Genomic DNA, 12,822 nt, shown 5'->3' with positions numbered 1-12,822 from the left:
GATTCCCATCTTCACTGTCCCAATGCCCAATGTCCTCAGAGCCTGCCAGGGAGGCCCACAGAAAGCACTGACTTCCTCAAAGAGCTTCCAGCCTGAAGCCACACCACTCTGTGTGAATCAAGGTGAGGGGACAATGTCATCAGCAACGCCCTGTGCAACTGCCTGCTGCTGAAACACTTATCCAGGAGCTGGGTAAGAATGAAGGCTTGCTTCCCTTCTAAAGCAACAGAAACCCAGAGCTCTGTTTCTTTCCCAGAAAAAGTACTGGGTCAGGGGAAGCAAGAGAGGTTTCCCATATTTCTCTGTCTCATCCCATAACTGGGGAACATGGAGCAGATAAGCAAGTGCAAGGATGCATAACTCCCTATGTTAGATGTTATAGCAAGCAGCCATGAGATGGGAAGTGTATTGCCTGTCCTCTACTTCAGCTGTGTGCAGGTGCTTTTTCATTTCCTTTTCTCTCGATGAACATTTAATGCAATGGGTGCAAATACTCAGTGGATCAAACCTTAACATCTGAGCTATTTCTGAATTCCAGTGCTTTTACAGCAGTAGAAGAATAAATAAATGATGGAGCACTCAAAATCACTTGGTAATATCCATTAGCAACCACTTAGAGATTCACACTCTTTTTTATTTTGGCTCTGCTTCTCTGTGATGTCATTGAAAATTAGTTTCTAAATCTTCTTCTAAGCCCACTCTATTTGCTAAGGATTCAAAGATAAGCAGTAGCTGCCTTTGGCTACTCAATTCTCCTTCAGATATACTGAATTCATCATAGAATGGCGTAGGTTGGAAGGGACCTTAGAGACCACCTACTCCAACCTCCCCACCATGGGCAGGGACACCTCTCAACTAGAGTCAGCTGCTCAAGGCCTCATCTAGCCTGGCCTTGAACACCCCTAGGGAGGAGGCATCCACAACCTTCCTGGGCAGCCTATTCCAGAGTCTCACCACCCTCCTACAGAAGAACTTCTTCCTCAGATCCAGTCTAACCCTGCTCTCACTCAGCTTCACACCATTCCCCCTTGTCCTGTCTCTAGACACCCTCACGAAAAGTTCCTCTGCAGCCTTCCTGGAGGATCCCATCAGGTATTGGAAGGCAGCTCTAACACCCCCCTGGAGTCTTCTCTAGGCTGAACAACCCCAGCTCCTTCAGCCTATCCTCACAGCAGAGGTGCTCTAGCCCTTGGCTCCTGTTGTGGCTCTCCTCTGGACTCACTCCAACAGGTCTGTGTCATCCCCTTGACACTCACAGCAAAAGACGAAGTCTTACTGTCTGTGTTGATACTAAGTTGCGTGACAGAAACACAGCAAAGCATATTCAGCATGAAACTAAAAATCTAAGTGCCTAATTATGTAAGGAGTCTCACTGGAGTCAATCACTTGCTTTTAGTCAGACACATGCCTTGCTCAGTCAGGTCTAGAATCACCACAGGAAGTATTTTTCCGCTCGGAAGGCACAGGGAAGGCTGCGCTGCGCACATGGTGCTGAGGTGACCGCCTCAACCTTTATTGGGAAGGAATGAGCGGCACAACAATGTCAGACAACTCTTGTTTCCTTTGTGCTCTTCAGAGGGAGGAAACCATAGGTGTCAGGAAAGCAGTGCAACCATGTGTCACGGTAACAAAAGTGGCATATTAATGAGCATCCGTAAAGCATTCTAATTAACCCAGGGGAATGGATGCTGCCTGCTTAAACGCGGACAAGCGTTCCTGGGGTTCCGCACCCAACCGCCGCTTTATTCCATCCCAGGGCTTTCCACTCACAGCAGCTCCTTTGCAAAGCCATCAGGCATGCTGAAATCATATGCTCCAGGGGATGAGCAGATATGTTTTAATTGCACAAGTGACAACTGAAAACAGTTATCCAGTCTGTTTCAGCAGTGGCAGCGAACGCACCCCATGATCTACGGGAAACATCCATGTATACCCTTGAGGCTACAACATAATTAACAGGCTATAGAGGAAGATGGGTAAGATGGACATTCAAGAGGGGATTGGATGTGGCACTTGGTGCCATGGTTTAGTCATGAGGTCTGTGGTGACAGGTTGGACTCGATGATCTTTGAGGTCTCTTCCAACCCTGGTGATTCTGTGATTCTGTGACATGCATGAAGATATGGCTGTGGGTTACTTCTACTTTTTGTAGCAAAGGTCCATTTGTGAATTTGATGTCATTTTAAAATGTCAAGCCCTGCTGGATGTGCCTGTGCAGGACATAACCTTCAAATAAATAGCCAGTTGTGAAGTTTAGCTTCAAAAACCCGGCCTGACCATTCCCATCTTTAGGCACATAAGCAAAGAGGGGAAAAAAGAAAGCGAGAATACTGCCAGCACCATCAAGGTGACACACTAAGATGCTGGCATATTTATTGGCAGGATAACAACATAGGTCATGCAGCTCTGGCCCTTCAGGAATACCTGCATAAAACTCTCTAGTTTTTATGACATACAAATTGTTCATTTTTACTCTCAGATGACTGAATTTTAAATCACGTTGATAAGCAGGACCCCGTCAATTCCCATCTCCACTTAGTTTACTTTAACTTGTAATTCCCTCTGCAGGTAATGTTTTCTAAGCTATTTTAATTCACATTCTCCTTGTAGTTCGTGTACTGAATTCACCTAATAACTCATTTTGATGATACAATCTTCAAAGCTCCATTTGTTTTCTTTAGTAGGTTCTGGAATAGATTCTTTTTCACTGCAATGTTTCTTTCAGGTACCATACACAGTACGCTCTTTAAGCTTGCCATTACTCTTGTACTTAGCATAAGCTTGCTTAGCACAGCCACATTTATTATTTTTATTGTTGAACACTTTAGATAAGAACTCCATACACACACACACACACAGGGCTGCCTCAACTTTTCCGTGTGTTGCAGAGGCTGAAACACCAACACTACGGTGAAACAGTTGAACTGGAGAATCTTTCCTGATAAAATTATGCAAATTGTCTCAGCAAACATCCTGAACAGCTTCCAGATTTGCCATTCCCAGCGCTCAACAAACAAATGCAACCTGATGACACCAAGTGGTGTGGTGCAGCAGACAGGCTGGGAAGGGAAGGGATGCCAGCCAGAGGGACCTTGACAGGCTGGAGAGGTGGGCACAAGCCAACCTCAGGAGGTTCAACAAGACCAAGTGCAGGGTCCTGCATCTGGGTTGAGGCAACCCCAGGCACAAATCCAGGCTGGGCAGGGACTGGCTGGAAAGCAGCCCTGAGGAGAGAGCCTTGGGGGTGCTGGGGGAGGAGAAGCTCAACAGGAGCTCTCAGTGTGCACTTGCAGCCCAGAAAGCCAATCAGATCCTGGGCTGCATCAAGAGAAGTGTGGTCAGCAGGTCAAGGGAGGTGATTCTCCCCCTGTAGACTGGTGAAGCCCTGGAATGAGTTGTCCAGGGAGGCGGTTGAGGCCCCGTCCCTGGAGGTGTTTAAGACCAAGCTGGATGAAGCTCTTGCCAGTCTGATCTAGTGTGAGGTGTCCCTGCCCATGGAAGGGGGTTGGAACTAGATGAGCATTGTGGTCCCTTCCAACCCTGACTGATTCTATGATTCTATAACCTCCAAAACTAGTAAGGCCACCAACACAACTCAAGCAAACAACGAAAGCAATACACATGTGCAGAGCAACCCAAGCTTTCCTTATCATAAAATGCCATTTTCAGTAATATGGTCAAGTAAACCATTTGTTTTTAACTTTTTCCTGTGCTGGATATCTACCAGAAGCAGCACTGTAGCAAAAAATCCAGCTATTTCTCAAAATAAGTAACAGGTCAATTCTTATTTTCATTTTTAGACTCTCCTCTGTCCTTGGGCCCCCACTTGACACAGGGAATTGAAGGATATGCCTTTTGCCATGGCTCTGAATCATCTCAGCTTGTAAATGTTTAATCACACCCTCTTAAAATTCTTCCAGCACACATCAGGTTTCAGAACAATGCATGAGCCAGACCAAGGCAGGAAAGGACAAAGCCCCAAAGGAACAGAAAGACAATGAAGACTGCAGGACCTCCAATGAGGAAAGTCAACTCTAACACACACTTGCCTGGGAATCTGAATCTGAACTCCTTCTCCCATACTCTTCTCCAATGGCAAGACCACAAAGATTTACATCATCCTCCAAAAGACACCAAAACCCACGAGGGAGATCATAGAATCATAGATTCAACAAGGTTGGAAAAGACCTCAAAGATCATCAAGTCCAACCTGTCACCCAAGACCTCATGACTACTAGACCATGGCACCAAGTGCCATGTCCAATCCCTTCTTGAACACCTCCAGGGCAGCACATTCCAGTGGCTAACAACTCTCTCTGGGAAGAACTTTCTCCTCTCCTCCAGCCTAAACTTCCCCTGGTGCAGCTTGAGACTGTGTCCTCTTGTTCTGGTGCTGGTTGCCTGGGAGAAGAGACCAACCCTCTCCTGGCTACAACCAACCTTCAGGTAGTTGTAGAGAGCAGTAAGGTCTCCCCTGAGCCTCCTCTGTGATTCTGTGTGATGTGTCTGTGCCATGCACTGAATGAGGCAGAAGATCCAAATCCACTCACACCACCTGTGACTTACCAGGATGGACTGTATTGGTAGGGGCTGCATTTCAGCTTGGGTGCAAGTGACAAGACTGAATGGGTGACCTAAATTTTAAACATCCCCAACTGCTTGATTTTGGAGTCAATGTTTCTTTTAGTTTGATTCTTCAGGTATTTTTAAAATCCTTTTGATAGCTTCTGTGGAGCAATCACAGCTCTGTGGTTTAGAAACAGACCTGTCAGTCTGGGAACAGAGTCTGAATCCTGGATCAGGCACGGTCTCTGTGTGTCACATTTGACAAATCACTTAATGTTTTTACCTTGGCTCACTGTAGTGTGAGAAATTCATGGGAAAAGGAGGCTGAAAGAAGTTTTCTGGCTGGAGCCTACTCTGCTGCTATGGTAACGAACACCCCACAACCCCCCTTTGAAGATCTCAGTGATCCCTTGGTACAAATAAGAAATATATAAATAAATGGCTAATATTATCCTTACCCAAAAGGGATTGCTCTGATTACCAGAAGAACAGAGAAATAAATCACTGATGTCATTCCAGAGGGCCTACCAGCCCAACGTCCTCTCTGACTGCAGCTCATAATGAATGTCAAGAGGAAGAACAAGGCAAGGATTTGGTGACGCTTCCTAAGGATTCTCCATGACCTTTCTGAAACCAAATACTGTGCACCCACGGGCTGGGATTTTCTCCTGCTGTGCAGCAGCTTCTCCCATCCATCTAGCCTCCTCACCACCCTGTGACCAAGGCTTCTTCGGATGAATTATGTGCTGTGCACTTCCTTCCACAGCACATCGATACTGCTGTAGCCAAAAGCACTAACTGCAATGTTCTTATTTTACATAGGGGCAAGAAATTTACACTCAGTTTTCAATGGTGTTTTGTTATGTTCTCCAGGAAGTAGAAAGGATTTCATGGTTTTGGCATCCTCTTGCCTTCTAATGTGCCTGTTCCATATACATTAATCCTGAAATGGTTACACACTGTAACTGATTTCACAAGAGAGAGCTCTGTGCTGCTGTGCTTCTACTGCAGCAGAGTCAAGCCCACGCTGCAATAGGCTTTGTGCAGTGACAGATTTCAAGATGCTCTTGCTGAACTGATTTTCCCCACCCACCATGAAAAAATAAGTACTCTGTTCCAAATAATTGCATGGTAAGCTCCCAGGGCAGGCTGGTAGAGTCACAGATCTAATAGCCTGGGTTTCACACATCATAAGGAGCACAAGTTTAAAGCAGACAGCACTCCAGACCAAATGACTGATCATGATGTCTGTCAAAAAAAAGCAGTAGAGCATGGCAAATCAGTTCTTTGAATGGAGGGTGTGCTTGAGGTCTTCATCTTTGAAAGTTTTTGTTCACATTTGAGACATAAATACTACAGGAAGAAAGGAGAAGTACTAATTTGGGTAACATGAATGAACCGTTCTTGCAGCATGAGAAAGCTGCTGCTTGATTTCAAGAGATTCTGGATTGGAGTCCTCAAGGGATTCTGTGACACACCTGACAGGTGATACACTTGCTGCAAATGGGAAGAGTTCCTGATTGAGACACCTCAAAGTGTGTAACAAATACATCAAATGGATGGGGCACACCTTAAATCTGAAGTAAAAGCTACAACAGTTGCTCTGGACTGACCCGCTTCAGCAGGCACAAATCAGCACTACCCTCTTCAAATCAGCTGTACCTCCGAAGCAGCGAAACAATCTGCGACAGCAGAGAGACCAGGATTTGGATGCTGACAAGTTACATCAATCATGGGTTTTAAATTCTCTGTTTCCATAACTGATGTTAATTCTAAACCATCTTGAACAGTTTCATACTCAGAACAGGATGCAATCAGCAGGAACAATATGGTGCCTTTAGAGAGGCTGTCAAATGGGACTGCATAGTGGGGGATGTGTATAGCCTAGGTCTCAATACCAAAATAATTACACCTCAATTTCAACACCTCAACATGGCAATGATGAGTAAAGGGCTAAAAAAAACCAATAAAAGAAAATTACCATAAATCATCTTAATTTCAAAGTTATTTTAAATCCTTCCTTTCCAAAAGCAAAGCAAGAATAACATCAGAACTGAAGGATCTTATAGGTGGCATATAAGCACAAGGAGCTTACATAACTTCAAATCTAAACACAAAGGCAGCAATTACCATGGATGTACCAGGTTTGGTAACTGCCATGAACAAAAAGACAAAGATTCTTGTGTTAGAACCTCAGATTTTCATTTTTATTCTATTTAGGACTATAGGAAGTTTACTGGATTCAATCACACTGTCCTGACCCTGAGTCCAATAATAACAATTTTGGAATGAAAAAACCTATAAGGATTCTAACTGCACTGTTGCCTAACTCTATATATACTCATTTAAATTTACTCAATCATTTACATATAGAATGCTTCACCCCAAAAGAACCCTTGTTCACCAGAACAAGGGGACACAGTCTCAAGCTGTGCCAGGGGAGGTTTAGACTCGAGGTGAGGAAAAAGTTCTTCACCGAGCGAGTCGTTCGTCATTGGAATGGGCTGCCCAGGGAGGTGGTGGAGTCGCCATCCCTGGAGGTGTTCAGGGGGAGATTGGACATGGCACTTGGTGCCATGGTCTAGTTGTGGGGTCTGTTGGGACAGGTTGGACTTGATGATCCTTGGGGTCTCTTCCAACCTTGGTTATACTGTGTGATACTGTGTGATACTGTGTAAAAGTGACTATCCAGTATCTTACCCTTGCCATAGCATTTTCCACACCAAAAGGCACATGAATACACTTACCTGCTACTGCAGTCATTTATTCACTGTTAGGTATATAAAAGCTATAGAAAGCTCAAGACTGAAGACAAGAATCTCAGCAAGAGTCAAAGCTCCCATATTTTGTCCTGAGACTTGTGAACATTACACTCAAACAGCAATTAAAGCTGTGATAAAGCAAATCAACAACTCAAAGCCTTATGGCCACAAAAATTGAAGGTTACAAGGAAAAAAAATGTTCCTTTTCACTTGAGTCTGGTATTACTCACAGCACACTGCAGTGCTTCACAAAGGCTTTCAAATCCACCTCCAGCAGACACACACACATGCCAAAACCATAAACCCAAGTGGCAGTTAGTCACCTTACAGTGATCTGATGTTCTTTAATACCAAGATATCAGCAGGTCTGACCGTCCCACATTGCTGGCATTTAAAGTTAATCTACCTTAGCATTACTGATGTCAGTGTAAAAGGGACACACAAAAAGCAGACAGCCCAGCACAGAAATAACCAAAGGGAGTGACTTTTTTTCACCCCTTCCTTAGCTCTTAGTAAGGATACCCTCGAGTATTCTTTTATAGCAGGTGAAATTTCATAACAGATGACAATGTCTTTAGTAATTTACTACACAACCACTACTGCCATCACATTGGAAACTGCACCATTTCTTTCCTGGGCACATCCATCAGACTATTAAATAGATTTCAGACTAAGAATTGCTTTTAAAAACAGAGACAAAGAAGAAAACTGCAGTGATAACTTGCTGTCCACCAGGACTCCAATGTCTTTCTCCATGGAGCTGCTTTCCAGCAGGATGATCCCTAGTCTGTACTGGTGCCTGGTGTTACTCCTCCTCAGGTGCAGGACTCTGCACTTGTCTTTACAGTATGAATAACAGCAGCAGGTTCAACTCAATCCAGGACAATGAGGTTCCCTTTTGCCCAGCTCTCTAGCCTGGCCAGATCTGTTTGGATGGCAGCACAGCCTGATGGTATATCCGCAGGAAGCAAGTCCTATATATGGTCTCACTATATATTGGTACCTACATATTTGGTGCCATGGTTTAGTTGATTAGATAGCGTTGGATGACAGGTTGGACTCAATGATCTCAAAGGTCTCTTCCAACCTGGTTAATTCTATTCTATTCTATTCTATCCTATTCTATTCTGTTCTATCCTATCCTATTCTATTCTATTCTATTCTATTCTATTCTATTCTATTCTATTCTATTCTATTCTATTCTATTCTATTCTATCCTATTCTATCCTATTCTATTCTATTCCTATTCTATCCTATCCTATCCTATCCTATCCTATTCTATTCTATTCTATTCATGAACATTTCCTTGTGTTCCTCTCTACTCCTCTTTCCATTTTCAGGTCACTTCAACTATGGCAGTGTCTATTTTAATGCAGAAGTGCATTTGGCCTCACTCTGTACCCGTTTCCACCACCTTCCTTCTCACTCTGTACCCGTTTCTACCACCTTCCTTCATGACAGTTTCCACATCTAGTTTGACACAATTCTGTCCTTAATTGCATAGTCCAGTCTACCAGATTGAGAGTCGAGCAATTCCTTCTGCATGACATTTATTTTTCTCCTTAAGAAGTGCAACAGCCTGATTATACACAAGACTTTACAAAATATTTGCTTTTCCTCTTCAACATCTGTCTTGTGGTTTTATTTCTAAATCCCCAACAATCGTAATACTCACACCCAGGTTATTTCTGTCCCTTTTATTTCTCCATGCTTTTCACCAAAAGGCAAACATGACAAATTCCTGCAGGAGTACTTTCATTGTATTTACCAGAAGTTCAGCATGCAATTTCATTTCACTATGCACACCTTCTCTTCCCTAAAATACAAGTTACAGCATTCTGGGTTTTTTCTTAATAAAGCCTGTCACAGCAAAGTCAAAGAAGAAAGTTGCTCTGACTTCATTATTTACAACATTGCTAAAACATATTGGAGAATGAGGCACAAAGCCAGTCACAGAATCACAGTATTATTGAGGCTAGACAAGACCTCTGAGATCATCAAGTCCAGCCTATGACCCAACCCCACCACATCAACCAGAACATGTCACTGCATGCCACATTCAATCTTTCCTTAAGCACTTCCAGGGATGGCAACTCCACCCCCTCCCTTGGCAGTCCAGTATTTAATTGCCCTTTCCATGAGGAATTGATTCCTAACATCCAGCCTAAACTTTCCCGGGTACAGCTTCAGATTGTGCCCTCTTGTCTTGTCATGGGTAGCCTGGGAGAAGAGCCTGACCCCCACCTTACTACAACTTCCCTGCAGGTGTGATAAGATCCCTCCTGAGTCTCTTCCAGGCTAAACAACTCAGCTCCCTTAGCCTTTCCACATCAGACTTTCCCTCCAGTCCCTTCCCCACTCTCATTGCTCTCCTCTGGACCCACTCCAGCACCTCAATATCCTTCCTGAAGTGAGGGGCCCAGAACTGCACACAGTACTCAAGGTGAGGCCTGAAGTACTTTCCTCTCACGATGAAATTATCATTTTTCTATTTATAGTTCTACTGGACAACATTAATAACATTTCTGATTGAACTATCTTACTGATATGCTATTTTAGTAGTAGCTGGAACAACTGGTTTGTGGGTGCATGTTATCTACAGCATGTAGACATTTATAAAGCACTTAGAGATTACTCCATGTTTATCATATCTCCAGGTGCTTTTATATTATGCTTACCACTTTGCCTTCTGTCCATTTTTTACCAGTCTATGTCGCTTGAATACAAAGCTCAAAAATTCCTCCAAGACAACCTAAATAGTTCATAGTTGTCTTGACCTGTTCACACCTCATGCTAGCTGTAAAATTTGTGCAAGGAAACCACTGTGACTGGTAACTGATAACACATCACTGTTAAGCTTGGTGAAAAAGAGGCAAAAGTGATGCTCCTGGTACTACCACGGGCACAGGAACATCTTTTTTTAGTGTTACAAGTCCAAACTCCTACAAACATCAAGTGACCACAGAACCACAGGCTGAGAAGCTCAGACCACTGCTTTACATTGGTTCATTATTCTCTGAAATGCACACAGTTCTAACATTAAGTGGTTTGCAGCAGTAACAACTACACTCAGTGCCAGATTACTCTTGTCCCTAGCGACGTTAATTATTAGACCACAAACCCCTTTCCATAACCCCCAGGTTTCTTTTCAATTTACCCTTCCCATCAGATGGCACATGCTAATTAAGCAGCTGACAGGCTAAGCTTGGTGAAGAACACCTTGAAACAGGAATGACATCAACCTTCATGCTCCTATAAGGAATTGCTTGGTCAGTTTATAACATTCTGGAAAACAAATATCCAGTCTCTTGTGCTTCCAAACTGTATGGAATGGAATGGAATGGAATGGAATGGAATGGAATGGAATGGAATGGAATGGAATGGAATGGAATGGAATGGAATGGAATGGAATGGAATGGAATGGAATGGAATGGAATGGAATAGAATAGAATAGAATAGAATAGAATAGAATAGAATAGAATAGAATAGAATAGAATAGAATAGGAATAGGAATAGGAAAGGAATAAAATAGAATAGGAATAGGAATAGGAATAGGAATAGGAATAGGAATAGGAATAGGAATAGGGATAGGGATAGGATAGGATAGGATAGGATAGGATAGGATAGGATAGGATAGGATAGGATAGGATAGGATAGACCCGGTTAGAAGAGACCTTCAAGATCATCAAGTCCAACCCATCATCCAACACCACCTAATCAACTAAACCATGCAACCAAGCACCCTATCAAGTCTCCTCCTAAACACCTCCAGTATTCAAGGTGTGGCCTAACCAGTGCAGTGTACAGGGGCAGAATGACTTCCCTGCTCCTGCTGGCCATATTGATCCTATACTGTTCCTGAATATTTTACCCAGTACATGATCAGGGGGCACCTCTCCTGTGAGGACAAGGTGAGGGAGCTGGGGTTGTTCAGCCTGGTGAATGGTCCAGGGAGACCTAATAGTGGCCTTCCAGGGGCCCCACAAGAAGGCTGCAGAGGGACTGTTTCCAAAGCCCTGAAGTGACAGGATGACGGGCAACGGTTTGAAATTAAAGGAGAGTTAGACTGGATGTTAGGAACACGCTCTGCACTATGAGGGTGGTGGAACAGGTTGCCCAGGGAGGTAGTTGAAGCCCCATGCCTGGAAGTATTCAAGGCTCTGAGCAACCTGAACTAGTGGAAGGTGTCCCGTGTCCCCGCTGACTGCAGGGGGGTTGGACTGGGTGACCTTTGGAGATGCCTTGCAACCAAAACCATGCTATGACTCTAGGATTCCTCAATTCCAGTAATTGTCATTAAAAAAAATAAAATAAAATAAAAAAAGGCAAGTGTTCTATTGTTGTAACTGTTCAGTAAGTCTGCAGCCCCAGACAAGACACCAAAATGGCATTTTTTATGACACAAATAAAATCCATAAATACGAGTTAGAGTTCAATTGCACTTCATGCCACCACCCTACCTAAGGCAACTATTTAATCTACTTCCTTCTCTGTCTTGTTGTAAGACATTTGCTCTCCTCTCTGTCTCCTGAAACAAAGCCCCTACCCTAACTAAATGACCCACCACGCCACAGAGGAAAGCATGGCTGACTGGCAGGAATTCTTGTTTAAGTAGGTGAGAGATCTTCAGAACACACCTTTAAAGGTAAAGACTTGATTTTTTTGTTACAAATCCCCATTTTGGTGTGAATAACCAAATCACAGCTACGCAATGCCAGCATCAAAGAGAATTATCCTGATATACAGATGCCCAAATTACATTTTAAAAGCCAAAGTGACAGCACACGCCATCCACAGTCTAGAAAACAATGAACACCACTTAAAAGCTGAATGATGCTAGCTCAGATTACAGCATTCAGCTACAGCAAATTAAAAGTTCTTCTAGTACTCCCCAAAAAACTCTTTCTTGCCAGGAAGTTATGCACAAACCAAGTCCCACCACCTCCATGCATACTCCATTGGCCAGATGATCTTAAACAGCGAATCACTGGCAGCAGCCAGCCACCACAAGGTACCACAGTGTAGGTGACTAACAGGAAATCTGAGCAGAGTTTGCCACTCTGAGGATGTTTCTAGAGCAACAGACTTACGTCGGCAGATGGTCCCATTCCCCACATATCCAGGTTTGCAGGTGCAGCTGTGCCCCCTCACAGTGTTGGTACAAATTGCATTCTCATCGCAGTTATGCTCTCCACTGCCACACTCATCGTGCTCTACAAGGGGACAAAAAGAAAGCAAAAGGGAAAATGTTACAAGAAAGACAGCAAGCTTTCCAGTGGAGTGGTGTGACATTTGAAACAGCTGAGAAAACAAGGTGGCCACAATGGCTGAATGCAGAGAGTAGAGTAGAGTAGAGTAGAGTAGGGTAGAATAGAGTAGAACAGAGTAGAGTAGAGTAGAGTAGAGTAGAGTAGAGTAGAGTAGAGCACAGTAGAGTAGAGTACAGTAGAGTAGAGTAGAGTAGAGTAGAAGAGAACAGAACAGAACAGAACAG

General features: G+C 43.7%; 1 protein-coding gene across 3 annotated transcripts in view; it reads right to left on the bottom strand.

The window, feature by feature from the left end:
- NELL1 (neural EGFL like 1) overlaps nt 1-12,822 on the bottom strand; it is a 343,290-nt gene that overhangs the window by 114,546 nt on the left and 215,922 nt on the right. For all 3 annotated transcript variants that reach the window (XM_054171658.1, XM_054171659.1, XM_054171660.1), the window contains exon 14: nt 12,419-12,541. In XM_054171658.1, coding sequence (XP_054027633.1) covers nt 12,419-12,541 — 123 coding nt within the window. The remainder of the gene's footprint in view (nt 1-12,418; nt 12,542-12,822) is intronic.

The sequence above is a fragment of the Dryobates pubescens genome, chromosome 22 (assembly GCF_014839835.1).
Source record: "Dryobates pubescens isolate bDryPub1 chromosome 22, bDryPub1.pri, whole genome shotgun sequence".
Taxonomy (NCBI): domain Eukaryota; kingdom Metazoa; phylum Chordata; class Aves; order Piciformes; family Picidae; genus Dryobates; species Dryobates pubescens.
This window is presented reverse-complemented; position numbering and strand designations above follow the sequence as displayed.